This window comes from Vulpes vulpes, chromosome 3 (assembly GCF_048418805.1).
Source record: "Vulpes vulpes isolate BD-2025 chromosome 3, VulVul3, whole genome shotgun sequence".
Lineage (NCBI taxonomy): Eukaryota > Metazoa > Chordata > Mammalia > Carnivora > Canidae > Vulpes > Vulpes vulpes.
In genome coordinates this window covers 82,064,569-82,092,187 of record NC_132782.1, presented here as the reverse complement: position 1 = coordinate 82,092,187, position 27,619 = coordinate 82,064,569, and the positions used below count along the sequence as shown (strand labels likewise).

Here is a 27,619-nt window from a genome sequence, read left to right as displayed (position 1 = left end):
AAAAAAAAAAAGGAAGGATGGAGGGTATGAGCAGCCTGCGGTCCAGCCATCAGTGTCACCAGGGAGTTGATTGTAGTTCTCTTTGTATCATTAATTATAATCACAGCTGTATCCCTTTTCCTAATATTGTAAGCTCATTGAAGGCTTTTCGTTAACACCTTATTCTTCTGAACACATTTGGAGCACAGCATATTGTCCTCCAGCTGTGGAGGTAGAAAGTTACAAGCAGGGAGCAAGAAGAGGGCTCATACTCTCCCCCACTTTTCAGGCACCCAGGCTTGTCCTGCATGAAATTGCAGGTGAACCCAACCTTCTGTGTCTGCAGGCAGACTTCTCCCACGCACCACTGGATACCATGAGCCTCCTGTGGCGATGCCACTGTCTCCATCTTCCCAGCCTTGGCTGCAATTCTGGACCAGGAGGCAAACACGGCATCCAGGGCTGAAGTTGTCATAACAGTATCAACCTCCTCCAGGAGAGCATTAGACATCTCAGGAGGAGCAGCCACTTCAGGAGGGTAGGTTCCATCAGAAGGTATCTTTGTTCCAGGACTTTCCAGAGACATTTCCCCCTGTCCAACATCAATCTTCTTTGTGTCTGTGTGAGAATCTTGGCCTCCTCTGCAATGACAGGAATGTTCTTCTTTTGATTCGGTAAGCATATCTGCAGATTTGCTTATATACATCTAATTTCTGACCTTTGGTGCTCAGCTTGAGTTCTTGGCACCAGGCCTGCAGGATGTCTCGGTGAAGCAAGTTGGCAGGTGGCAATTTTAGAAGGTAATGGAGGGGGACCCCTGGATGGCTCAGCTGTTGGGCGCCTGCCTTCAGCTCAGGTCATGATCCGGGAATCCAGGATCAAGTCCCACATCCGGGGCAGCCTGGGTGGCTCAGCGGTTTAGCGCCGCCTTCGGCCCAGGGTGTGATCCTGGAGTCCCCGGATCGAGTCCCACATCGGGCTCTCTGCATGGAGCCTGCTTCACCCTCTGCTTTTGTCTCTGCACCCCCCCCTCTGTATCTCTCATGAATAAATAAATAAAATCTTTAAAAAAAGTCATCAAAGAATATCTAAGTACACAGAGAGTTATTCCATATTCATGGATGGGAAATATGTCATAAAAAATCATAAAAATCTCAATTTTCCAAGTTAACCTATAATCTCTACAAAATCTCAACAGGTGTGTATAATCTCTACAAAATCCAACAGGTGTGTAAACTGATTCTAAAATTTATACAGAAGGAGATGCCTGGGTGGCTCAGCGGTTGGGCGTCTGCCTTCTGCTCAGGGCACCATCTCAGAGTCCCGGGATCAAGTCCCACATCGGGCTTCCTGCATGGAGCCTGCTTCTCCCTCTGCCTGTGTCTCTACCTCTCTCTCTCTCTCTCCCTCTCTCTCTCTCTGTGTGTCTCTCATGAATAAATAAATAAAATCTTTGAAAAATAAAAAAAATTAAAAATAAAATTTATACAGAGGAATAAGGATCAAGGAAATCAAGACTTCTGAAGAAAAAGAACAATGCGATAGACACACCCTCGCAGCTATGAAGACATATTCTAGAGCCATAGTAATTAAAATGGGGTGCTGATAGGACAGAAAAACACCAGCAGTGGAAAGGAGGAGTGAGCCCAGAAACAGCCACTTGCATATGTGAAATATGACACATGACAGAGGGGACAGATGGACAACTTAATAAAAGGAGCTGTGACAATGATTATCCATATGGGGAAAAATTAGATTTCTACTTCATACATAAGAATGAGTTCTAGATAAATTAAAGAGCTGAATGTGTAGGAACAAAACCTTAAAATTTATGAAAGGAAATATAACCTTCCCGGACAGAGTGAGATGGAGGGTATTTGCTAAACATGACCCCTCCTACACACCCCTCAAAAGAGAAAAAGCACAAACCATTAAAGAGAGGTGACTTTTTAGGACACTGTTGTAAGTGATAAAAATAGCTACAGGTCACCTGTGTGGCTCAGTTGGTTGAGTGACCGGCTCTTGATTTTGACTCAGGTCAGGATCTCAGAGTCCTGGAGCTTGTAAGGGTCCATGCTTAGTGGGGAGTGTGCTTGAAGACTCTCGCCCTCTGCCCCTCCCCCCATTCTCCATCTTTCTCTTGCACGTGCTCTCTCAAATAAATAAATAAATAAATATTTTTTAAAACAGGACTTTCCTCAAAAAATAAAATAAAATAAAATAAAATAAAATAAAATAAAATAAGACTTTCCTGGGGCACCTGGCTGGCTCAGTCAATGGAGCACGCAACTCTTGATCTCAGGGTTGTGAGTTTGAGCCAACATTACCTATAGAGATTTCTCAAAAAAAAAAAAAAAATTTTTTTTTTAAATAGAACTTTCCTTTCTGCCTGTCACCCTAGAAAGACAAAATAGCTGGTATGTGATAGGGAATAATAAGAGTAGCCATGAATTGTAGGGCAGTTGGAATTTGCCAGACACACATACCCATATGCTGCTGATTCTACTGCTTCATTCTGTGGCCAGACTTTAGCCAGACTGGAGATATTCTGATGGGCTGGGATTTGGCACATTTTTTTGTGCAGTGACTGAAGTGAAAAGAAATTCAAGAATACAAAAAAAAAAAGGAGTTCTGAAGTGTGTGGGGAACTTTTCACTACTTCATTATTAAAAGCCAAATGATATACAAAACTTACAGCCCCCATGAGCAAATATGTGACCTTGATTACAGCTCAGGAAAATAGACATTTTGTACCATGTTTTGGCTTTTTTTATTACAGAGTGTTCAAAAATTACCTTAGAAAATAAAGAAGTGTTGGGGCACCTGGGTAGCTCAGCTAGTTGGGCATCTGCCTTCAGCTCAGGTCATGATCCTGGAGTCCTGAGAGCTAGCCTCACGTTGGGCTCCCTGCTCAGCCAGGAGTCTGCTTCTCCCTCTCCTTCTGCCCCTCTTCCTACCAAACTCCAGGCTTTATTTTGATACTTCCAGTTTTTACTGTTAATGCCTTTTTTCTGTTCCAGGATCCAATCCGGGATACTGCATTGCATTTAGTAAGTATACTTTTAAATGATTACATATGCATATAATATAATGTCTGGAAAGGGGTGTATGAGTGGCTCAGTTGGTTGAGCATCTGATTCTTGATTTTGGCTCAGGTCATGATCTCATGGGTTGTGGGATCCAGCCCCGTGTTGGGCTCTACTCAGTGGGGAGTCTGTTTGCTATTCTCTCTCTCCCTCTCCCTCTGCCCTCCCCCCACTTATGTGTGTGTGCTCTCTCTCTCTAAAATAAATAAGTCTTGGGATCCCTGGGTGGCACAGGGGTTTAGCGCCTGCCTTTGGCCCAGGGTGCGATCCTGGATACCCGGGATCGAATCCCACATCGGGCTCCCGGTGCATGGAGCCTGCTTCTCCCTCTGCCTGTGTCTCTGCCTTTCTCTCTCTCTCTCTCTGTGTGTGTGACTAATAAATAAATAAAAATTAAAAAAAATAAATAAATCTTTAATAAAAATAAATAAAGTGGGATGCTAAGTGGCTCAGTGGTTGAACATCTGCCTTTGGCTCAGGGTGTGATCCCGGGGTCTTGGGATCAAGTCCTGCATTGGGCTCCTTGCAGGGAGCCTGCTTCTCCCTCTGCCTGTGTCTCTGCCTCTCTCTGTGTATCTCTCATAAATAAATTTTTTTATAATTTTTAAAAGATTTTATTTATTTATTCATAGAGAGAGAGAGAGAGAGGCAGAGACACAGGCAGAGGGAGAAGCAGGCTCCATGCAGGGAGCCCGACGCGGGACTCAATCCCGGGTCTCCAGGATCACACCCCAGGCCGCAGGCGGCGCCAAACCGCTGCGCCACTGGGGCTGCCCTCATAAATAAAATTTTAAAAAAGAAAATCTTTAAAAATAAGTAAATAAATATAAATAAATAAATATAAATAAATATAAATAACAGAATGTGATTATATTATTATGTTATAATTATTGTTATGTGATTATGTTATTTATATTATAAATAAATAATAAATATAAATATAAATAAATTATATATAATTTATATAAATTATAAATAAATTATAAATAAATAACAGAATGTGATTTACCCTTCAAAAGGATACTTGGTCACTGGACAGAGAATATGTTTGGAGGGAAGAGCATGGAAGCAAAGACCAGTTAGGACTGCAACAGTCGGAGTGAGACAGGATAAAGGTATGTATCAGAGCAGGTTTTCTTAAGCTAGGCACTACTGACATTTCAGACCAGATAATTTGTTGTTACAGAAACCTGTCCCATATATTGTGGGATGTTTAGCAGCATCTATCCAGTTGTGACAACCCAAAATGTACCCTCCTAGGTTTGACCACCAGAAATGTTTCTGTAAGTTGCCAAATGCCCTTCTAGGGTGAAATCACCTCTGTTGAGAAATGTGTGACACAAATGGAGTGGCATGGAGGCAGTATACTGGAAGAGGCTGGGTTGTGGATATATACACACATATATGTATATATATAAAATATATAATCTTCATATAATCTATACATATTAGACTGTATATATTTTGAAGGTAGGGTTAAAAAGTCTTTCTGATGGAATGGATGCTGATAGCCAGATAGAAGAAAAAGAACAGAGAATGAGTGCACTGGATAAATAAAATATGATCTATCCATTCAATGGAATAGCATTCAGCTTCAAAAAGGAAGGACATTCTGACACCTGCTACAACATGACTAATCCTTGAGGACATTCTGCTCAGTGAAATAAGCCAGTCACAGAAAGACAAATACTGTATGATTCCACTTATATGAGGTCCCAGGAGGAGTCCAATTCATAGACACAGAAAGTAGGGTGGTGATTACCCAGGGCTGGAAGGAAGGGGGCATAGGGAGCTGTTGTTTAATGGGTATAGAGTTTCCATTTTGCAAGATGAAAATGTTCTAGAAATGAGCACACAATCACGTGGATATACTTAACCCTAAGGAACTGTACACTTAAAAACTGATTAAGATGGTAATTTTATGTAACATGGATTTTACCACAAAAATAAAACAAAAATGTTAAATATTGCATCAGAAAAATGTAGCTACTGGCTAACAGGGGTTGCTTGATTCTCAGAATGTGGCCACTGCTGCCAGAAGTTTCCTCTGAGCCATTGGCTGCCCAGTGCAAGAGCACTTTCCCCTGGGATGTTTCTGCCTTGGCAGCCTTTAGGCTGCCAGTGAAAGAAAGTGCTGAATGAACATAATAGGCCCCTGGTTCTCACCCTATGAAACTCTCCTTCAACACCAGCGCTTCACCAAACGTGCTTCCCACAGTTGTCTCTGGAAAGATCAAAGAATGACCCTTCAGTGGTTCTATGGAGAATCACGTGGCACTTCTCTTCTGTCCTCTGGATTTTGCTTTCACGTGTTCTGTGTGTGTGTGTGGAAACTGCATTTTGTAAAAGTGCAAAGGCATTTCACAATGGAACTTTTATTTCACAATAATGGGTTTCAGGGGATCCCTACTTCAGCCCACCTTGCCCAGACAAACACAGAGAAAGAATGGGGATTTGGGCACTGTTGTTAGATTTCATGCAACAAACTTCCTGGGGATTGAGCAAGCTGTTAGAAGTGCATGAGGTCGGGATGCCTGGAGGGCTCAGTCAGTTAAGCATGAGACTTGATTTCAGCTCAGGTCATGATCTCAGGGTTGTTAGAAGCCCCATGCCGATTGCTGAGCCTACTTGAGAGTCTTCTTCTCCCTCTGGCCCTCCCCCTCCACTCTCTCTTTCAGCCCCACTCTCTATAAATAAATAAATAAATAAATAAATAAATAAATAAATAAATAAAATTAGAAGAGTGTGAGATCTTTTCATAACTGACCTAAGTGGAGTCATGGAAGCATCTGAGGGTCACTGCCCTCCCAGGGAGCTCAAGAGCAGAAGAGGTGCTCCACGTGGGAGAGGCATTCCAGAATGTGGAGCCCAATGGAAATCCACTCATTGACTGTACACCAGATTTTCCTACACTCCAGAGAAGCCCAGCTGCTTCCAAAGGATTTTGAGAAATTTTATCAGTAATTCAATCCCTGGGCACCTGCAGCTTCTCATACCAGAAAAAAGCCACCTGTTGGAAACCATTTTTCACACATCAAGGTGGTGATTTCAAGAAGTGCTAAAAATGTTGCTTTAATCTTTATTTATTCATTTTTAAAATATTTAATTTAAAAAAGATTTTATTTATTTATTCATGAGGGACAGAGAGAGAGAGAGAGAGAGAGAGAGACATAGGAAGAGGGAGAAGCAGGCTCCCTGCAAGAGCCCGATGTGGGACAGATGCTCAACCTCTGAGCCACCCAGGCGTCCCTGTTCATTTAATTTTTAAGTAATCTCGGGACACCTGGATGGCTTAGTGGTTGAGCATCTACCTTCACTCAAGGCATGATCCCAGTATCCCAGGATCGAGTTCCACATTGGGCTCCCTGCAGAGAGCCTACTTCTCCCTCTGCCTGTGTTTCTACCTCTCTCTCTCTGTCTCTCATGAATAAATAAATAAAATCTTTTAAAAAATTTTAAGTAATCTCTACACCTAATGTGGGGCTTGAAAATACAACCCTAATATCAAGAGTCACATGTTCTTCTGACTGAGCCAGCCAGGCACCCTGTACCACTTTTATTTTTAAAATTAAAAAAAAAATTAAGATTTTATTTATTTGAGAGAGAGAGTGTGAGTGAGTGAGTGCATGAGTGGGTGGGGGAAGGAGTAGAAGAAGAGGGAAAAGCAGACTCTCTGCTGAGCAGGGAGCCCAATACAGGGCTCTATCCCAAAACCCTATGATCACGACTTGAGCCAAAACCAAGAGTTGGACACTCAACTGACTGAGCCACCCAGGAGCCCCAGAACTATTTTATCATTACAAAGATCTCTCCCGTGCTACCCCTTTACCCACACCCACCCCTTACTCCTCCATGATCTCTAAACCATGGACATCACTAATCTGTTTTCCACTTCCGTAATTTTGTCATTTCGTGGATGCTATATAAATAGAATCATATAGTGCGTGACCTTTTGATATTAGCCTTTTTTACTCAGCATAATGCCCTTGAGATCCATCCAGATTATTGCCTACATCAATAGTAGTTCGTTTTGTTGCTAAGAAATGTTCTGTGGAATAGCTGTGCCATGTATGGCTTGTTTAACCACTTACCTATCGTAAGACATTTTGATTGTCTCCAGCTTTTGGTTATTACAAATAAAGCTGCTATGAACATTCATGTATAGGTTTTTGTACAGACATAAATTCTCATTTCTCTGAGGTAAATGCCCAGGAGTACAACTGCTAGGCTGTATGATAAGTGTATACTTCATTTTTTTAGAAAACCCTGCCAAACTATTTTCCAAAATGTCTGGAACATTTTACATTTTGCCAGCAACATATGAGGGATCCAGTTTTTCCACATCCTTGTTATTAGCACTTGGTATTGTCACTCTTTTTACTTTAACCCTTCTGATAGGTATGTGATGACATTTCATAATGATTTTATTTTTAAAAGTAGGCTCCATACCCAGCATGGAGCCCAGCATGGGTCTTGAACTCACAATCCTGAGTCATGACACGAGCTGAGATGAAAATCAGACACTTAACCAACTGAACCACCCAGGCGCCCCATCTCATATTGATCTTAAATAGTGTCTCCGTAATGGTCAGCTCATCTTTTCATGTGCTTGTCTACCATCTCTATAGCCCCTATGGTGAAATGTCTCTTTATGGCTTGCCCATTGTCTAATTGGTTTTTTAAAGTTGAATTTTGAGTTTCTCATATATTCTAGATAGAACTATATCAATTCATTTATTTAGTATATCCGTGCAACAGAATATCACTGAGCTATAAAAAGATATAGGGGTGCCTGGCTGGCTGGCTTAGTCGGTAGAACATTCGACTCTTGGTCTCGGAGTTCTGAGTTCAAGTCCCACTTTGGGTGTAGAGATTACTTAAAATCTTTTTAAAAATGATGATGTGAAAGAAATATTTTTTTTTAAATTTTTATCCATTTATGATAGTCACACAGAGAGAGAGGCAGAGACACAGGCAGAGGGAGAAGCAGGCTCCATGCACCGGGAGCCCGACGTGGGATTCGATCCCGGGTCTGCAGGATCGCGCCCCGGGCCAAAGGCAGGCGCCAAACCGCTGCGCCACCCAGGGATCCCTGAAAGAAATATTTTAATAAATAAATAAAAAGGAACAAAGTACTGATGCATAGTACAACGTGGATAAATCTTGGAAACTATGCTAAGTGAAAGAAGCCAACATAAAAAGCCACATTGCAGGCTTGGATTTATCTGAAATGTCCAGAATTGGCAAATCATGGAGGCAGAAAGTAAATTAGTGGTTGCTAAGGGCTGGAGGGAAAGAGAGTAGGGATTAAGTGCTAATGAGTATAGGGTTTATTTTGGGGGGTGCTGAAAATGTCCCAGAATTAGATTATGGTGATGGTTGCATATTTCTGTGAATATACTAAAACCAGTGAATTGTACACCTTGAGCTTGTTCAAGGCTTCCCAGGAGGGAGGAGGCCGGAGACTGAGCCTAGGGCTCCCCTCCACTTGCCAGTCATGTTGCAGTGGGCGCGTGACTGAATCTGGCTGAGAAGATTCAAGGGGATATCTGTTGGAAAGTCTTCCCAGCTTTTTTTTTTCTTTTTAAGAATATTTTATTTCTTTATTCATGAGAGACACAGAGAGAGAGAGAGAAGCAGAGACACAGACAGAGGGAGAAGCAGGCTTCACGCAGGGAGCCTGATGTGGGACTCAATCCTGGGACTCCAGGATCATGACCTGGGCCAAAGGCAGCACTAAACTGCTAAGCCATCCAGGGATCCCCTCTTCCCAGCTTTTAAAACGAGACACAGATAGGGATATTCTAGCTCTGAACTTGTCATATGCATGAGATAACAGAACTGAGGCCGCCATCTTGAATCAAGAGGGAAGGCAGCCAAGAGGAGGATGATGGCAGAGTAGACAGATGGGAAGCACCTGGGTCCCTGATGATGTCACCCCACTGAATCAACCAATCCTGAAATGGTCTCACCTCTGACTTCTTGTTCAGTGAGATAAAGTCTCCTTTTGAGCAACTTTGATTTATGTTTTCTGTTACTTGCCCCCTAAAAGCACCATAACTGATAGAGCATCAAATGCTGCCAGAATATCAAGTAATATGAGAACAATGTGTGTTGGTGGTATAGAGGTGAGCATAGCTGCCTTTGAATAAACATGAGGACAGTGACAGAAACTGTAGTTGTCCTCTGGTGACTGCTCTCCCTCCTCCTCCTCCTCCTCCTCCTCCTTCTTCCTCTTCTTTTTTTCCATTTATTTGAGAAAGAGAGAGATAGAGAGGAGGGTCAGAGGGAAAGGAAGAGGAAATCTCAAGCAGACTCCCCACTGAGCACAGAACCCAACACAGGGCTCAATCCCTGAGATCATGACCTGAGTTGAAATCAAGAGTCAGATGTTGAACTGACTGAGCCCCCCAGGTACCCCGTTACTTTCCCTTCTTGTACAGTAATACAGTTCTTAGCTAGGCTGTGGCTATGAGAAGTTCTAGCCATGAGAGAGAAGGCTTGTGGTCATACCCTTTAAGGAAGGAACATGAAAAATCCCTCCATTTCTCCTTTAGGTTGTCTGTTATGGACTGAATGTATCCCTCCAAAATTCATGCTGAACCCCCACCCCCAAATGTAAGTGTTTATGGAAATAGGGCCTTGAGAAGATAATTTAGATTAAATAGTCATAAGGGTTAGGGCCTTCATCCCATAGGAGTAGTATCCTTATAAGAAGAGATGCCAGGGGGATCCCTGGGTGGCGCAGCGGTTTGGCGCCTGCCTTTGGCCCAGGGTGCGATCCTGGAGACCCGGGATCGAATCCCACGTCGGGCTCCCGGTGCATGGGCCTGCTTCTCCCTCTGCCTGTGTCTCTGGCTCTGGCTCTGCCTGTGTCTCTGGCTCTGTCTCTCCCTCTATCTCTCAAGAATAAATAAATAAAATCTTTAAAAAAAAAAAAAAGAAGAAGAGATGCCAGGGATAACTGGGTGGCACAGTGGTTGAGTATCTGCTTCGGCTCAGGGCATGATCCTGGAGTCCCAGGATCGAGTCCCACATTGGGCTTTCTGCATGGAGCCTGCTTCTTCCTCTGCCTGTGTCTCTGCCTCTCTCTCTGTGTCTCTCTCATGAATAAATAAATATTTTTTAAAAAAGTAGCTGAAGGAACAAAAGAGTAGCTGAAGGAATCTGTCACATGATGGGTCTTTAAAAAATAAAATTAAAAAATAAAACATGAGCAGGTGCTGTATGTGTCATGCCAGAGCAGAGGCTTTAAACATGCTTGCATGAGGGGTGCCTGGGGAGCTCAGTCAGTTAAGCATCTGCCTTCAGTTCAGGTCATGATCCCAGGGTCCTGGGATAGAGCCTCCCCTCCATCAGGCAGGGGGTGTGTGGGGAGGGTCCTTGCCCAGCAGGGAGTCTGCTTCTCCCTCTCCCTCTGCCCCTCCCCCTGCTTGTGCTTTCTCTCTCTCTCTCTCTCTCAGATAAATAAATAAAATCTTAAAAAAAAAAAAAAGAAAGAAAGAAAGAAAGAAAACAAGGAATGAAAATCCTCTCTTGGATCTCATGACACAGGTCACTGGTGACCTTAGGAAGAGTTGCCTCAGTGGAGTGGTGAGGACAGAAGGCAGACCAGAGCAAGCTGAGCTCAGGGAGAAGTAAGGAGGCAGACCTGGGTGTGCAGGCAGCACTCTAGTGAAGTCTGGCTGTGATGGAGAGGAGAGGGACGGGGCACTAGCCAGAGGAGGGGCTAGTGGAGGCCAGTGCAGAATACAAGCAGATGCTCTCCTGCTCGGGTCTCCCTGCTAGAAAGAACCTGCTGATAAGCCGTGAGGAACGCAGACAGGGGGATGGGGGTGGGCTTGGAACACAGGTATGTACAGCGTGCTGTAGTGGAAGTTTTGTATTATAGTAATCCTGTTTCCATTTTGGTATACTCTAGTCAGGATTGAATGTATTAGATGAAATGTAAGGATCTTGTTCAATCTGAAACCCCCATCACCCCCATTCCCTCCCTTTTTTTTTTACTTAAACATTTTTATGATAATTTAGATGGAAGTTGTTTGTCAGTTAATGTTGGTTCCAGTCCTTCAAACTGTTCATATCTGCTTTATAACATTCATTGTACTAACCCTTCAGGTTGGGGTGGGGGGCTGGTGACAGTTTAGTTATGTCCTCAAGATAAAGTCTTAGTGAAAAAAATGAATAAATGTTCTTTAGTTATATTTTCAAAAAAAAAAAAAAAAAAAGCAGGGAGTCTGCTTCTCCCTCTCTCTCTGCCCCTCCCCCTGCTTCCAAGGCTTCCAAGGCCCTTTTTTTTTTTTCAATATGTAAAGTCTTTTATTTAAAATTTGAAAAGTTAAGACTTCCGACCACCTCAGCATATGCCATTCCCATTTTATAAAGAGGAATGACGGTTTCAAACTCGTGCAGAGCTGCATTTTCATTTACAGAACTCTGTAGGCACTTTAGAAGTGAAGCTTGGCTTCAAAATACAAACACTGGGGGCTTTGGCTCAACCTTTTAATATAAAAAATTCACTGATGTACAAAAATGTGAAAGTGTGGCAGCCTCCAGTTCCAGCACCTTCCAAGGCCTGAGCATCTGAGCCAAGGTGTCCCTTCCCAGGCATCCTCCAGCCAGTGACAGAGCATAAGGAAATGAGGGTCTGGCCATTTCTACCCTGAGGACCCACCAGCCACAGATTGAGAGGGTTTTCTGTGGCTTGCTTGTAATGACAGAGACCAGAGGATGCTCAGAGCCCCATGTGAAGGATCCAGTTGGAAAAGAGCAGCTGAATATGGCAGAGAGAGGATGCCTGGATGGACAGAGGGAGGTCCTTGATGAGGCAGAAGGACACGGGGTCTGGACTGCGGGGTCTGGACTGCGTGGGAGCAGTTGGTCAGGCCAGGGGAAGGGGGAAGAGGGAGGGAAAAGGAAGGATGGGTGTAGACACAGGAGTGCATATAGGCTTGGGAGTAGGGTGATGGCAGACCTCCCCGCAGAGAGTTCTCTTTCTCCGAGAAATAGGATGCAGGATTAGGAAACTAAGTCCTGCGAAGTTCCCCGGGCTGGATCTCCCTCTTCCTCTCTTAGACTCATCTTCTTACCTGCAGGATTAACAGCTCTGACTACATCCCTAGTCCCCAAACATGTCTGATCCTCAGGGGCTTTTCAAAAATATGCTTTTGGGGGACCCTATCCATGAATTTCTGTAGCAGAAGTGGTGGGTGCAGAAATCTGTATATATATTTTAAGTACCCCTGGAGCTGATGTGGAGGCACAATCAGGTTGGGGAACTGCCCTGAAGGGACACTCTGGCTTTAAGAGTTTGTGGTTTCAGCAGGAAGGTGCAGAATTCCAGCACAGCATTTCATGGAAGCCACAGGCTATAGAATGAGCCACATGTCATTTCCTGTCGCCAATAACTACAAAAGCCCCAAAGCTCAACAGCACCAGAACTCAAGAGGAACAACAGTAAGGCAAAATCAACAGCAAGATTAGAGGCCCTGCCTGCCTGGGAAGCTCCATGCCACCCACCCTCCCACCCTCATATACACTCTGGCTCCAGTGACCAAGTTTCCAAACCCCCAATGGGACTTGGGTCAGGGCTTGATCAAGGGAACTCCCCAGGCAACAGGATTAAGAGTTGGATCAGAGCTGTTGCAGGAGCTCAGGGATGCTTGGCAGAGCTCCCTTTCTGAAACTCGAGCCCTGGGTTAGGAGGAAGGGGAAGGAGGGGCTGTCTGGCCCTGAGAGTCCACACCTGTCCCCTCACCGCTGAGCTCCTCCTCTGCCTGGGTGCCCCTTCTCTGGGACTGCTCCAGACTGTGCAGGTCATCTCCACTCTCGCTTTGCTTCCCTCTGCCACTGAGGTTGGGTGGGGACAGGCTGGGGCCACCAGCCAGCTCCATGGACGGGGACTTTGCCTCTGCTCATCTTCCAGCTTTGGAAAGAAAAGAAGAAAGATCTGTGTTGATTTGCATTTGGGGGATCCTTCCCCCTCCTAAAGTCCTGGGGGCAGAAAAAGTGATTTGAGATTTGACCTTGGACTGACTGGAAGAAGGGACAGAAAGAGCCCAGAACATTCCCCCAGGTATGAATACTTCACTTTTGCTGGTGTGTGTGTGTGTGTGTGTGTGTGTGAGAGAGAGAGAGAGAGAGAGAGAGAGAGAGAGAGAATGACAAGTTTTCTACTGGTCAGATGTGGTATTACCCTTGCTGATCTTCGGAGCCCCTTCTAACTGCTTCATTCTATGATTCTGCAGCCCTAAACTTCATTCAGTCATTCAACAAACATTTCCTGATTACCCATCCTGTGCCAGATGCTGCCATTGAACAAGATCTGATCCCTGCCCTCAAAGGTCCACAGATAGTACTAACAATAAAATAGCTACCACAGGGAATCCCTGGGTGGCTCAGTGGTTTAGTGCCTGCCTTCGGCCCAGGGATCAAGTTCTGCATCAGGCTCCTTGCTTGGGGTCTGCATCTCCCCCTGCCTGTGTCTCTGCCTCTCTGTGTGTGTGTCTCTCATGAATAAATGAATAAAATCTTAAAAAAAAAAAAAAAAAAAAAGAAAGCTACCACATTTATGGTGGGTCAGGCATTAGGCTAAACCTTTTACAGACTTTAGTTCCTTTAACCCAGCAACAATTGTTGGAGTTAAGTGTATTACTAGCACCATTTTACAGATGAGTAGGGTGAGATCACACAGCTAGTAGGTGGTAGAGCTGATACTTCTAAGCACTGTTATGCTGCCTGCCCCCGACCCCCTGCTGTAAAGGCAAAAGGTACACTAATAAAGGGCAGCCAGGGAGTGTGAGAGCTTCAGAGAGTCACAGTTCACAGAGGGCAGGGAACAGTTAAGTCTCATTTTCACCTGGGGTCCCACGGGGTGAGGCAGGGGCAGGGCCAGATAGCTATGGACCCCCTCAGTAAAGATTGGCCTGTGGCTGCCCCTCCTCATAGTCCTCAACTCCCCATCTTCCAGCTGTCCCCAGGTCAGGCAGAGGGAAGACAAAAGCTGATTATTCCACTGGGGGCTGTACTGGGCCCCATGAATGGAGTATTGAAAACCCTGTGTCCACATCCAGATAGGTTTTCAATCTCTCCCCAACCAGACTGTTTGTATGCCAGGATGGAGGCCAAGTCAGGGGGAGATGGGGGCTGTCTCTTGGTAGGAGGTATCTCCCTCTCAATATATCTCAAACAGATCCATCCTCTAAACCAACCCCCATCCCCCTCTAACCATCCTATTACTGTCTACACAGTATATCAGACTCCTGCTGAAAGTCAGCCAGGAAAGGGGACCTGGAGTCTTACTGGGAGGCTGCTTTCATGGTGCAAATGTTCACTGAGCTCTACACTTCTGATTTATGTACTTTGGGGCTTGTATACATCAACCCTTAATTAATAGATTATTTAATTAAAAGATTTTATCCATCTATCTATTTGTGGCAGCAGGGAGAGGGCCAAGGAGACTCCACACTGATTGCAGAGCATGACTCAACTCTGAGACCATGACCCAAGCCAAAATCAAGAATCAGAGGCTTAACCGACTAACCACCCAGGTGCCTCCAAAATCTATTTATTTAAGTAATCTCTGCACCCAACATGGGGCTCAAACTCATGACCTGGTGATCAAGAGTCACCTGCTCTTCTGACTGAGCCAGCCAGGTGCCCTTATTCAAACCAAAATTTTAAAAAAAGCATCTTAAAAGGCTTCCCACCCAAAAAGGGCAGAGCATCCCAAATGGCATCTACTCTCCCAGCCCTTCACCATTTTGGCATATTTGAGAGTCACAGGAACTACATTTCCTTGATGTTTATTTTTCCTTAAATTGACTCATTTATTCTCATTTAGATTAACTTTTTTATTTAATTTTTTTTTATTTATTTATGATAGTCAGAGAGAGAGAGAGAGAGAGAGAGAGAGAGAGAGAGAGAGAGAGAGAGAGGCAGAGACACAGGCAGAGGGAGAAGCAGGCTCCATGCAGGGAGCCCGACGCGGGACTCAATCCCGGGTCTCCAGGATCACACCCTGGGCCAAAGGCAGGCGCCAAACCGCTGCACCACCCAGGGATCCCTAAATTAACTTTTTAAAAAAAGATTATATTTACTTATTTGAGAGAAAGAGAACGTGAGCAGGGAGGAGGGGCAGCGGGAGAGGGTGAAGCAGACTCCCCGCTGAGCAAGGAGCCCGATGCCAGACTTGATCCCAGGATCCTGAGATCATGACCTGAGCTGAAGGCAGATGCCCAATTGGCTGAGCCATCCAGGTGCCCCTTAAATTAACTTTAAAGAGAAACTTTATATTGCTCCAAATAAATTGAAAACCAGAAGCCTTTGCCATAAATAGAAAGCACTGCTAAACAAAACAAAACAAAACAAAAAAAAAAGGAAGAAAAGAAAGGCATGAACATCCTTTTATCACCCACTAAAATTATGTGCATTACCACCAGTGGCACCAACACCAGGCTTTGGGATGCACTGCTGCGTGGAGGATAAACTCTGAGCCCTCGGCACAACCCCCAGGCCTGTCTTGGTCTGGGACCAGGCAACCCTCCAACTTTGTCTCCTGCCTCTTGTGCTCACACACCCGCTGCTCCATCCAGACCTAGCTCCTCATTAGAGTCCTGTGCTCCATCCTTCCCTGAGGTCCCAGCCGTTGCTCCTGCTGCTGCCTCCACTCGGAATGCCAGATCCAAACGGAAATGTCACATCCCCCTGAAGCTCTCATTGGGCCTCTTCCAGCTGGAAGAAGTGACTGGGGATATTTAATTCCAGATGCTCCAGCTGTGACTTCTCACCCCTTGATGGGACCCTCTGAAAGGCCATCCCCTGGCTGGTTACACAAGGAAGCTGAGATGCGAATTGGTCTGCAGCCAGCAGAGAAGAGCAGGGGATGGAGGCCAGGAGACAGGAGTGCTGCCTCTTCACCCCTCCCCCCAGCCCTATCCTTCCTCCTCCTCTTGCCGCTGGGTGAGTGCCTTCCCCTAGCCTTTGACCCTTCCCCTTTCTGCCTCTGGGGTCTTCCCAGCTGTAAAATTATGGTGGGACATGGTTTGTCAGTGAGGTGGTTTCCGAAGTTCTTTCCAGCTGACATTTGTTCAAGGTTGATGAAAGCCAAGGGTCTGTCTGAGTTGGGCAAGTGGAGGGCTTAGTGCTAGAGGGGAAGGCTCAATGTACACAGAGTCTGGGCAGTTAGAGGGCATTGGAAATAGGGAAGGAGGGGAAGGAGTGGATTCAGTAATGGCTGTTGGAGAGGCAACTGGTGGAATACATAGAACCAAATGACCTAGAGACCATCCTAACCTTTCTTCATCTGTAAAATGGGTACACTAGTACACTCCACACACACCCCTTGGAGCACTGTTGTAAGGGTTCTATGAGGTAATGTACATGAATGTGCCTGAGAACTGTAATGCCCTGCACACAACTGAGGGGCTCTTATGGGATGTTCAGTTTCCCGCGTTAGGCCAGTTTCCCAATCTCCTCCCTACATCTTGGGCCATATGCAGAATTGTGTCGTGAAGAAGAGTATGGCTGTCTGGGTTGGAATCCCAGCTCTAATCCCTGTTGGATGTGTGGCCTTGAGCGAGTTGCCTAAACTCATTAAGACGGACATTCCCCATAAGTGCGATCATACCCACCTTATACGTTGTCCTAATGATTAAGTGAGCCAGGCCACATAAAGCAATGGGCACAGTGCCATGGGGGCTGAAGCAGAAGGACTTGTATAGGTAAATCTTTTGGGGAATACATATCATAACGAATCCCAGAGCCAACTGACATACTTCAGACAGAGCTATGGACCATCTGCCGAGTAATAGGCTCTCGGCGGCGGGAGCCCTGGGAAACACCTGGATGAGACAGGCATGGCCGCATCACCCAACAGAAGGCCCAGAAAGGGCCATGGAGACAGTGCCCAGGAATTCAGAGGAAACAGAGACCTCTAGCTGAGGGCTCCAGGAAGGGTTCCCAGAGGAGGGGACTTGGAGCTGTATCTTGAAGGAGGTGCAGGGCTCTAGTGAGCAGAATTGTTCACATAGAGGAGACTGTAGGGTTAAAGACCCAGAGACAAGAGAGATGGGCTATAAAGAAGTCTAAGAGAGATGGGCCCCTGGCTCACTCAGTACCTAAAGCATGTGACTCTTGATCTCAGGGTTTTGAGTTCCAGGCCCACTTTGGGTGTAAAGATTACTTAAAAATAAAAAAAAATTTTAAAAAGATTTAGTTACTTATTTATTTGACATAGGGACAGAGAGTGCGCATAAGCAGGGGAGCAAGAGAGGGAGAAGCAAGCTCTCTGCAGATCCCAGGACTTGGGATCATGACCTGAACTGAAGGCAGATAATTAACTGACTGAGCCACCTAGGCGCCCAAAAATAAAATGTTTCAAAAAAAAAAAAAAAAAAGTCTGGGCACCTGGGTGGCTCAGTGGTTGAGAGTTTGCCTTTGGCTCAGGTAGTGATTTGGGGTCCTGGGATCAAGTTCTGCATCCTGTGGGGAACCTGCTTCTCCCTCTGCCTACGTCTCTGTCTTTCTGTGTTTCTCTCATAAACAAATAAATAGCATCCTAAAAACCAAAAAGTTAGAGGAAGATGGTGAGAGGGTACTAGAAGGCTTTGTAGTGAAAACTTAGAGTCTGGGACTCTTGCAGGTAAAAGGGAGTCTTTGAGGAATTTCATGGTGGAGAGAGATAAGCAGACACCTGTTTCAGGCAGATGTGGAGTGATAGGAAAAGAGTGAAGCAAGGAAGCCCACCGGGACACTTAGAGAGAGAGAAGAGAAGCTTGGAGAAGGCAGGGGAAGTGAAGAGGAGGGGGATGATGATAAGGAGCATGGGTGGAGGGGAGGCTGCATCCTGGGGCCAGGTGGCCAAGAGAGGGGGCAGTGGGGTCAATGCTCTTCCTCGTTCTGTTTCAGCCAGCGCCGTACAGCCCACCTCGTTGCCCTTTCCAGGTAGGTGCCTCTGCCCCTTCTGCCCACACCCTGCCCTGCCCCTAGGTACTCAGATGCTCAGACAGATCCTCAGGCAGTAATGACTAACCAGCCCTCCAGAACTCTAGATGCACTCCCAATGTGTTGCATTAGCCTCTCCGTTTGACAGAAAAGGAGAAATAAGGCCCCAAAGGGACTCATCCCGAGGTTCCCGCACTTCCACAGCTTCACAGCAAGGTGGGCGCCTGTAGGTTAGGCCCAGCAATCCCTCTGGTGCCAGCTCAACCCTCTCCACAGAGCTGAGGCTGGTGGGGGGCCCAAGCCGCTGCCGGGGGCGCCTGGAGGTCTTGCACGGTGGCTCCTGGGGCAGCGTCTGTGACGATGATTGGGATGTGGTGGATGCCAACGTGGTGTGTCGACAGCTGGGCTGCGGCCTGGCGCTGCCCGTGCCTCGGCCCCTTGCCTTTGGCCAAGGCCGGGGCCCCATCCTGCTGGACAATGTGGAGTGTGGCGGGCAGGAAGCTGCGCTGAGCCAGTGCAGAAGCCGAGGCTGGGGTGTTCACAACTGCTTCCACTATGAAGACGTGGCTGTCCTGTGCGATGGTACGCAGAGACCTGTGACCAGGGAGGGCAGGCAGCAGGGCTGTAGGCTGGGTGAATGAAGGGACTTCCACACAGAAGACCAAGCCCGAGGTAGCACTGCATAGTTCTAGGGAAGAGCCTCAGTTCGGTTTTCAGGATCTCAGTGCTCCTTCTACTTCATTGTATGATCTTGGCTAAAGGAAACCAGCATTGTTGTTTCTACGTAGGGCCTTGATTGTTCCAGCAGAGCCCTCTTCCCATGTACAATCAAACAATTAGGGCCAACATGGGCAGTGAGGTCCATTTGGTGACGCACTGCAGCAGAAATCTCTGTAAGGTATTGACCTTGACAGTAATGGTTCTAGTCTTTCAAGAAAATCACCTGGTTGCCTCATTAAAACACAGACTGTGGCCCCATCCCAGAATTTCTCATTCTACAGATCTGGGGTGGGGCCTGGGAATTTGCATTTCTAATCAGTTCTCAAGTAATGAGATATTGCTCTAAGAACTAAAAGAACTCATCTGAAGCTACCGCTTTCTGGACTCAGGGGCCCCTTCTCCCCTCAGGGTTCCTGGCTTTGACCCTTTGTGTAGCCAGAGGCCCTATGGCAGGTACCTTAGGGGGTCCATGCCCTGCTGCTCACACACCCATGGGTGTGAAGATGAAGAACAGAAAGATCCATGTATCCTCCTCCCTTCTACCCTGCTTCCTTCCCAGAATTCTTGCCCACGCAGCCCCCAACAAGGAAAGTGATCATCAGTAGGGCGCCCCCTACAACTCCGCAGAACGGGAAAGGTAAGTAAGGGCAAGGTGGGGGACCACCTGGGTCTTAAGAGAAGGACCACAAAGGGAGTCTTCCATATCTACCCTTGACAGTAGGAAGAGAGGGATGACCAACGGGTGAGCTGGGTCCTTCTCCCTCCCCATCCCACTCCTTGCAGCCCCTCAGGAAGCTCACAGTCTGGGTAGGGAAAGAGGAGTCCATTCCCATGGGATGATTAAAAATAGCATAAGTTTTATCGAAAGGTGAGGCCCCAAGCTTAATTCGATGGGAAAGTCAGATATGTACAGAAATGTGGATAATGATGTAGAATGAGAACATGAAAATACCCTAAAGGATGAACAGATAAACAGGCAAGGAAGCCCAGGGAAGGAAGAAGGTCTCATGTATCAGAAATCAGGGAGAGTAGTAAATGAGGAAACCATGTCCTATATGGTTAGGATTGCTTAGGGAGAGCATGGACCAGTGCAAGGAAGGTCGGTTTTAGGCAGTCAAAGCCAGCCTATCCCAATCCCACAAAGCTCCCCCAATCTGGGCCTTGGAGGAGGCAGTGCCCTGGGTTATCTGTGTGTGAACAGCTTCTCCTTGGTTTTAGGTCCTGGGCACCATGCCCTGTGGGTAGTGCAGGGCCTAAGGCATTGGGGAAGCCTTGGGTCAGGTGCACCATGGGAGGGGGAGGCAGAGCCCCGAGGGAGATGCTCCCTGCTCCCACCCCACCCCCCAGGTGAGGGCAGCGTGCGCCTGGTGGGGGGCGCAGGCCCATGTCAGGGCAGAGTGGAGATCTTACATGGCGGCCTGTGGGGCACCGTGTGCGACGATGACTGGGGGCTGCCAGACGCTGCTGTGGTCTGCCGTCAGCTGGGCTGTGGGGCCGCCCTGGCTGCCACTACCAACGCCTTCTTCGGCTACGGCACGGGGCACATCCTGCTGGACAACGTGCACTGTGAGGGCAGCGAGCCCCGCCTGGCAGCCTGCCTCAGCCTGGGCTGGGGTGTGCACAACTGTGGCCACCACGAGGATGCCGGCGCACTCTGTGCAGGTGCGGGCTGGGGGTGGGGGTAAGGGACACCTGCAGTGGGCCCGGGCTTCGTGGCTATTCCAGTGCTCCCCAGTGCTTTCCAGGAAGGCCTCAAAATTACTTTTAATGGCTCAATACTGCACTAAAAGTACCTCTGAAAGTCCCAGTAGTCTTTGTGGTAGGTTTCACAGTATTCTGCCACCAATACTCCAGAATTATCTAGCAGTACCCCAAGAATGCTCCTCGAATTTTCTAGCAATTTCTATGTACTCTTCATGGAATACTTCAGAGTAAACTAATAGTACTCTAGACTTGCTCCAGAGATACTCTTGAATTGTCTCACTGTAACCCAGGGGTGTCCCCAGACTTAAATAGCATAGCCCTCTGTAATTCTGATGCTCTCATACTTGTATTTTCACCCACCCGGTCCCTCTCCCATTTTGAGAGTTTTCCTGAAAAATCGGAATGATAGGACCAGTAGTGGCTCTTCACAGATGGACTTCACTCTACAAGATATAAATTGTTTGCCCATACCTCAGCAAACCAGGGCCATCCTTCCTGGTTTACAGATGGGAAAGCCCCAGCGCATTCGGCAGAGCCTTACCCAAGGTCACATAGTGAGCTCTGACAAAGCCACAGCTAACCTTGCTGCACAGTCTCCAGCATGATCCTTGCCTTCTAGTCCTATTTTATCTGTAAGATGGGAATGAGTCTTGTTCTGTAAGTCCCTCAGAACCGTGCATGGCCCTCCCTGGTGGGTCCACATTGCGTTTCTGGAAAACACTGGAGAGAAATGAAAGCGCATCCATCAAGGTTCATATACTGTGAAGTGTACAGTAAATTACAAACACTGTCAAGTAGGGCAGACCTCCTAGGACCCTAGCTGAGGTTGTGCCCCTGACTCTGGAAGTAAAATCTGTTGTCTTCTCCAGGGAGACCCTCCCATCCTCCCCTGACAGCCCAAGGCTGACCAGGAACCAGAACCTTAGCCTCTGACCCTGCTCCCTTCTCTCTTACTCTAGTGCTGGGCCCTCCAACTTTCACAGCATTACCATCCCTGGCCACAAGAGAGGACTGGGCCTGGCACACTGAGCCAGAGGGTAAGGAGACCAGCCTCCCCCACTGAAATGCTGGGGCAAGGTACACAGAGATGGGAATTAGGCTGTTCTGGACCTCCTGGAAGGGGGCCCTGGCTAGGCGACCAGGACTTTTGGCCAGATGGTAAAGAGATGGGTGAGAGAAGAACGAGCAGTTGAAGCAAGGATGAAATCCGGAGCTCTGGAAAATTCAGCAAGGTGGGAGCAGATAGTAAAGGATCTCTTCAAAGCTCTGAGGTAAAATTTGGGCAGGTGCTGAGGTTGGCAATTGAGAGACCTTGAGAGGTTGAGCTAAAGGCTGAATGAAGGCTACAAGCACGTTTGGAATTCGGTCTGGAACTATCATTGGGATTGAAATTAGGATAATGCCTGGAATTAGGACTGGGTTCATTCCAATCAAGTTTCCTGAGGACCACACGGGACAACACGATGACACTTAGGAGTGAGGCTGAGGGGTGCAGGTGCGGTGCAGCTGAGGTATCCCATAGGCGTCGCTGTGCCCGGCTGCAGGCCAGAAGGCCCCCTTGCCCCTACAAATGTTCTCGGTGCCCTGTCTCTGCAGCTACCGGAGTTGGCGCCCTGCCTTCCAGGGAGATGGCACTGTTCACCACAGCTACCTGGGCCTCGGGGAAGAAAAGTAAGTGGCAGAGCCAGGATTCTGTGGGAGGTGGGAGAGGGTGGGGCTGGGGCTCTGTCCCCGATCCTGCGGCCCCAGCCCAGCTCCTATGGCCGCGGGCCTGTGCGCCCCGCAGGCGGGCGGCTGCGGTTGGTGGGCGGCCCGGGCCCCTGCCGTGGCCGCGTGGAAGTGATGTACGCCGGGGGCTGGGGCACCGTGTGCGACGACGACTGGGACTTCGCGGATGCGCGCGTGGCCTGCCGCGAGGCGGGCTGCGGGCCTGCGTTGGGCGCCACCGGCCTCGGCCACTTCGGCTACGGGCGCGGCCCCGTGCTGCTGGACAACGTGGGTTGCGCCGGAACGGAGGCCCGCCTGAGCGACTGCTTCCACCTGGGCTGGGGTCAGCACAACTGCGGCCACCATGAGGATGCCGGAGCGCTCTGCTCAGGTGAGGAAGCGGCGGGACACAGCAGACGCACGCAGCACAGCACCGCACGGCCTCCCCGGGACGAGCGGGGCCGCGCGCAGGCGCGTACCGCGGCGCACGCAGGGTAAGGCGGGCTCTGAGAGACCGGCGGGCCCGCGCGCGTGGGCTCTCTGCGGCACTGCTGCGGGAGCGGGCCCGGGACGACGCGCACTCCGCAGAGAGGGGCGGAGCCCGAGCGTCCACGCGCTCTGCGGCTGCGCGGCGCGGGCGGTGCCGGGAAGGGAGCGTTCTCTGCTGAGCGAGCGGGGAGGGAGGGGAGAGTCGAGGCGGGGGACGGCTCGGGGAGGGCGAGCGCTCTGCGGCGGGGGGCGGGGGGCGGGGGGGGGCAGGCGGGAGGTGAGAGGCGGAAAGCCGGAGGCGAGGTCTGGAAATCTGTGCGGAGGGAGGGGCCTGGGCGCTTTTGCTCTGCTGAGTCAAGGACCCACAAGGCGGCTCTAGTAAGCAGTTAGTTGATCAGCTTTCGGGGAGCAAGCGTTTGACCTTCGGGAGGAATCGATGGAAAAGGATATTTGCTGAGTCTGGACCTATTTTAAAATGCTTCTGTTCATTGACTGGTGTGGGAGTTGACAGCTTCACCCTTCTTTGGTGCCCTGGGTCTAGTAGCTTTGGCCGTAAAGGGGTAGCTATAAAGGGTTCTGCGTTGGGTCCCGGGGTGAAAGAAACACGACTCCCATTTCTTTCTTTCTTTTCTTTTAAATATTTTTATTTATTTATTCATGAGAGAGAGAGAGAGGGGGGCAGAGACACAGGCAGAGGGAGAAGCAGGCTCCATGCAGGGAGCCCGATGTGGGACTTGATCCTGAGTCTCCAAGATCACGCCCTGGGCCGAAGGCAGGCACTAAACCACTGAGCCACCCAGGGATCCCTCTTTCTTCTTTTTTTTTTAAGATTTTATTTGAGAGGGATCCCTGGGTGGCGCAGCGGTTTGGCGCCTGCCTTTGGCCCAGGGCGCGATCCTGGAGATCCGGGATCGAATCCCACGTCGGGCTTCCGGTGCATGGAGCCTGCTTCTCCCTCTGCCTGTGTCTCTGCCTCTCTCTCTCTCTCTCTCTGTGACTATCATAAATAAATAAAAATTAAAAAAAAAAAAAAGATTTTATTTGAGAGAGAGTATGTTCCTGCGCGTGCAGGAGCAGGGGGAGGGGCAGAGGGAGAGGGAGCAGCAGACTCCCTGCTGAGCGCGGAGCCCCACAGGTGCCCCCACAGCCCCCATTTCTGATCCAGGTGGCAGAGAGCAGTTCTCCTTCATGGTCCTGTGAAGTTCTCTCTGTCCCTAAATCACGGGGTTGGAGGTAACCTGGCCTTAAGGAACATGTACCCTAATGTGATGGCCACCTCTTTTTCTTTGTCCTCTCTGAGCCAGGCCCAGAGGAGCTAGGACTGCAAGGCCAGCAGGACGGTTCTGAGACCACCCGGATGCCCACTCCTCGGCCCAGGGACGGTAGGTGCCCACAGCCCCAAAGATGGAGGTAGAGGCATTAGGAGAAACATGGCCAGAATTGGGGAAGATCATAGCCAGAGACTGCACAGCTGAACAGATTTGTAACCAGGTTTATGAACCTTTGTTTTGTGCTAGTCTCTGTTTTCATGAATAGGGGTATGATGTCCAGAAAGAGGTACGAGGTGGGGGTGGGGGGTGTTGCTAAGGGAGCAATCTTAGAGCTTTCTAGAGATGGGACCAAAATAAAGGGATGTGGCTGCTTCTCAAAAGACAGAAATGGAAGAATTCACTTTTAAACCTGTGGGTGAGAGGAGATGATGACCTTCAGGGGACATATTCACAGTCTCCAGAGAGCAGCACTGGGGTTATGAACAGAGGACCAAGAGCAGACATGAGACTCTTGGGTTGTGTACAACACCCCACAAAGGCTTGTACACGTTCTTCCAGTCCAGAGAGTGCGCCTGGACTGCTGCCCATCCTCTTTTAATCTGATTTGTCCGCCCTCATCCATCAGCCCTGAGGGAAATGCTGTATCTCAGACCACCAGCCTTTGTCTTTTCTGTCTACCCATTCCGTGGCCTGGCATGAGAGTAGCCTGGCATAAGCCAGCCCTTGCAAGCCCTGATCCTCGTCTCTCTACAGGGCACCTGCGTCTGGCCAATGGAGCCAACCAATGTGAGGGGCGTGTAGAACTCTTCCTAGGGCAACGGTGGGGCACCGTTTGTGATGACGCTTGGGACCTGCGGGCAGCCACTGTCCTGTGCCGCCAGCTGGGCTGTGGCCAGGCCCTGGCAGCCCCTGGCGAGGCCCACTTTGGCCCAGGCCAAGGCCCTATCCTCCTGGACAATGTTAAGTGCCGTGGGGATGAGAGTGCTCTTCTGCTCTGTTCTCACATACGCTGGGATGCCCACAACTGTGACCACAGCGAGGATGCTAGTGTCCTGTGCCAGCCATTGTGACCCCGCCAGTTCTGCAGACCATCTCTTCTGGGAGCCTACTATGGCTTGTCCCTCTTCCTCCAGGAAGCCCTCCTCCTGTGACAATTTCAGTTCACCCTACCCTTCCCTCCTCTTGCCTGGGAGAGAGCCTGCTCAGACAGTGTGGTCCTGCATGGGGGAGCCTGGCTCTACCCATCAACTTGGGTGACCTCACCTGTCATCAACGACCGTGGGCCTAGTTCATTGAGAGCTCCCACTTTCTGCTCAGACAAAACATAAAATGTGGGGAAGGGAATGACTCTTAACTCTCTTCTTTTGGTGGGGTTCCTGTTAAAGCAACTTGACCCTGCCTTCCTGGACCCTGGTCCAGGAGGCTCAGGGACTCTCTGTAAATGGGGTTTCTCCCTTTCTCCCACCCATACTGGGATCCGCAAGAAGAGGGAAGGCAGGAGAGGCCCACAGCTCTTACCTTAGACTGACTGCCTGGGGCTGCAGAAGAACCAGGGTCATTGCCCTGGCCTTCTCCGTGAGGGCCCACACTCAGATGGTGCTTGGCTGGACAAGGGGACTGGAGGGGCCAAAACAGGGATCCTGGCCCCTCCCTGCAGCTGGAACCAGCATCTCTGATTTATGCTGCCCCCACCACAGAACCTCCACTTTGCAGTAGCAAAGAACCCTGGGGGCCTGTAGCCACCTGTTCATAGGTGCCAAGTCAATAAAGCATTGTCCTCCCTGTCTTTTAACTTGTGGACACAAGTGCATCATTTGTAGCAGCAGGAAAGACTGGTTAGGATTCTGGAGGAAACCAGCTGGGGATGGAGTGGTTCAAGAGCATCAGAGAGCTCTCAGCAGGCCTACACATCTTGGAAATGTTGACTCACTATACGAGGCCTAGATCCCCTAGCCCATCCCTACTTTCCTTTTGCATATAGAGAAATTTAGGTCCTACAGAAGGGAAGGGTCTGCTCCAAGACACATTTCAAGGTGGCAGAGTCACTAGAAGAGCAAAATTCGAGAAGAGGTAGGGAGATGAGAGCAACGCAGCACTGGGGTGTCCCCAGGGTCTGCTCTTGGGACACCTCACCTGGAACTCCAGGGGCAGAGAGAAATGGAGATCTTGCCAGAGCCTCTCTCAGCCCTAGGGTGGGTGACTTGCCAGTAGCAACTGTCCTGGTCAAGCCTCTGTCCTCCACATCTGGCCTGCAGGCTCTCTGGTTTTCTATGGCTCCTGTACCAAATTATCACAAACTGAATGGCTTAAAACAACACAAATTTATTATCCTACAGGTTGTTTTTTTTTTTTTTAAAGATTTATTTATTTATTTATGATAGACACAGAGAGAGAGGCAGAGACACAGGAGGAGTGAGAAGCAGGCTTCATGCCGGGAGCCCGACGTGGGACTCGATCCCGGGACCCCAGGACTGCGCCCTGGGCCAAAGGCAGGCGCCAAACCGCTGAGCCACCCAGGGATCCCCCTACAGGTTTTTAAAAAAAGATTTTATTTGTTTGAGAGAGGGAGTAGAGTGGGAAGGACCCTGAGATTGTGACTCACGCCAAAACCAAGAATCAGATGCCCAAACGACAGTGCTACCCAGGCAGTTTTTGAAGTCGATAGTTTGAAGTGGGTCTCCCTGGGCTAAGCTCAAGGTATTGGCAGGGTGATGTTCTTTCAGGAGAGTCTAAGGGAGAATCCATTTCCTTACCTTTCCAGGCTGTCCGGATCCTATGCCCACTCATGACCTCCTTGCAGCCAGCAAGTGCATCACTCAGACCGCTGTTTCCATTACCTCATCTCCTTTCCTGAGGCTACTGCCTCCCTCTTCCATTCTCTGAAGCCCCTTGTGATTATATGAGGCCCTGGATAATCCAGGATACTCCACCATTTCAAGGTCCTTAACTTAATCACATCTGCAAAATCTCTTTAGCCGTGTAAAGTAACATGTTCAGGAGCTCCAGGGATTAGGACATGGACATCTTGGGGCGGGGAATGGGGGCGGGAGCATTATTCTGCCTCCCACAGGCTCCAGCTTGGGTCCTGGCTCCCAGCCAAGGAGTGAGGCAGACACTTCAGCTCCACAGTCCATCAGCACTTGGCAGTAATGGCTTTGTCTCCATTTGTCAGAGAGCTCAGAGACCCACTGTGTCATTGGAAGGATAACGACCTGAGCAATGAAAGGAACAAAAATACTTCAGGGCAGAGGGATGGGGACACACCAGCCACCCTTTAGCCTCCAGATCTGAGTGCAGCACACTCAGATTCTGTTTGACCACTCCAGCCACGCCCACATACCTCTCCCTCAGCCTGAGAAGTAGCACAGCGTCCCATCCCTGGACTCTTCTTCCTGGTCTTTTTTTTCTTTTTTTTTTTAAGATTTTATTTATTTATTCATGAGAGATACTAGAGAGAGAGAGGCTGAGACATAAGTTCTACGCTTACCTGGGGCTTGAACTCACAACCCTGAGTTCAAGAGTCACAAGTCTACCAACATGTCCAGTGCTCCCCTTCCTGATACATGACAGGTTTAAACTTCCCTGCCCTCCTGAAGTGAGGCATGGCCTTATGACATGCTTTGGCCAATGAAACGTTAGTGAAGTGCCCCCTCAGATAGGAGTCCCCAAGGACCTACGCAGTTTGCCAAATTCCTTCCTTCAAGGTGACCAGTGATGTTC

At 48.6% G+C, this 27,619-nt stretch overlaps 1 protein-coding gene and 1 pseudogene across 1 annotated transcript; one reads left to right on the top strand and one right to left on the bottom strand.

Annotated features, from left to right (window-relative positions):
- Nucleotides 1-134: 134 nt before the first annotated feature.
- On the bottom strand, nucleotides 135-12,958 carry LOC112935734 (developmental pluripotency-associated protein 4 pseudogene; annotated as a pseudogene).
- Nucleotides 12,959-15,859: 2,901 nt separating this feature from the next.
- On the top strand, nucleotides 15,860-25,691 carry SSC4D (scavenger receptor cysteine rich family member with 4 domains). The gene is made up of 10 exons (XM_026019696.1): nucleotides 15,860-16,025; nucleotides 17,973-18,008; nucleotides 18,285-18,590; nucleotides 19,288-19,365; nucleotides 20,076-20,390; nucleotides 21,392-21,469; nucleotides 22,029-22,103; nucleotides 22,219-22,530; nucleotides 23,933-24,010; nucleotides 24,653-25,691. Exons 1-10 carry the CDS (start codon nucleotides 15,860-15,862, stop codon nucleotides 24,967-24,969), a joined length of 1,761 nt encoding a protein of 586 aa, XP_025875481.1. The 3' UTR covers nucleotides 24,970-25,691.
- The last annotated feature ends 1,928 nt before the right edge of the window (nucleotides 25,692-27,619 follow it).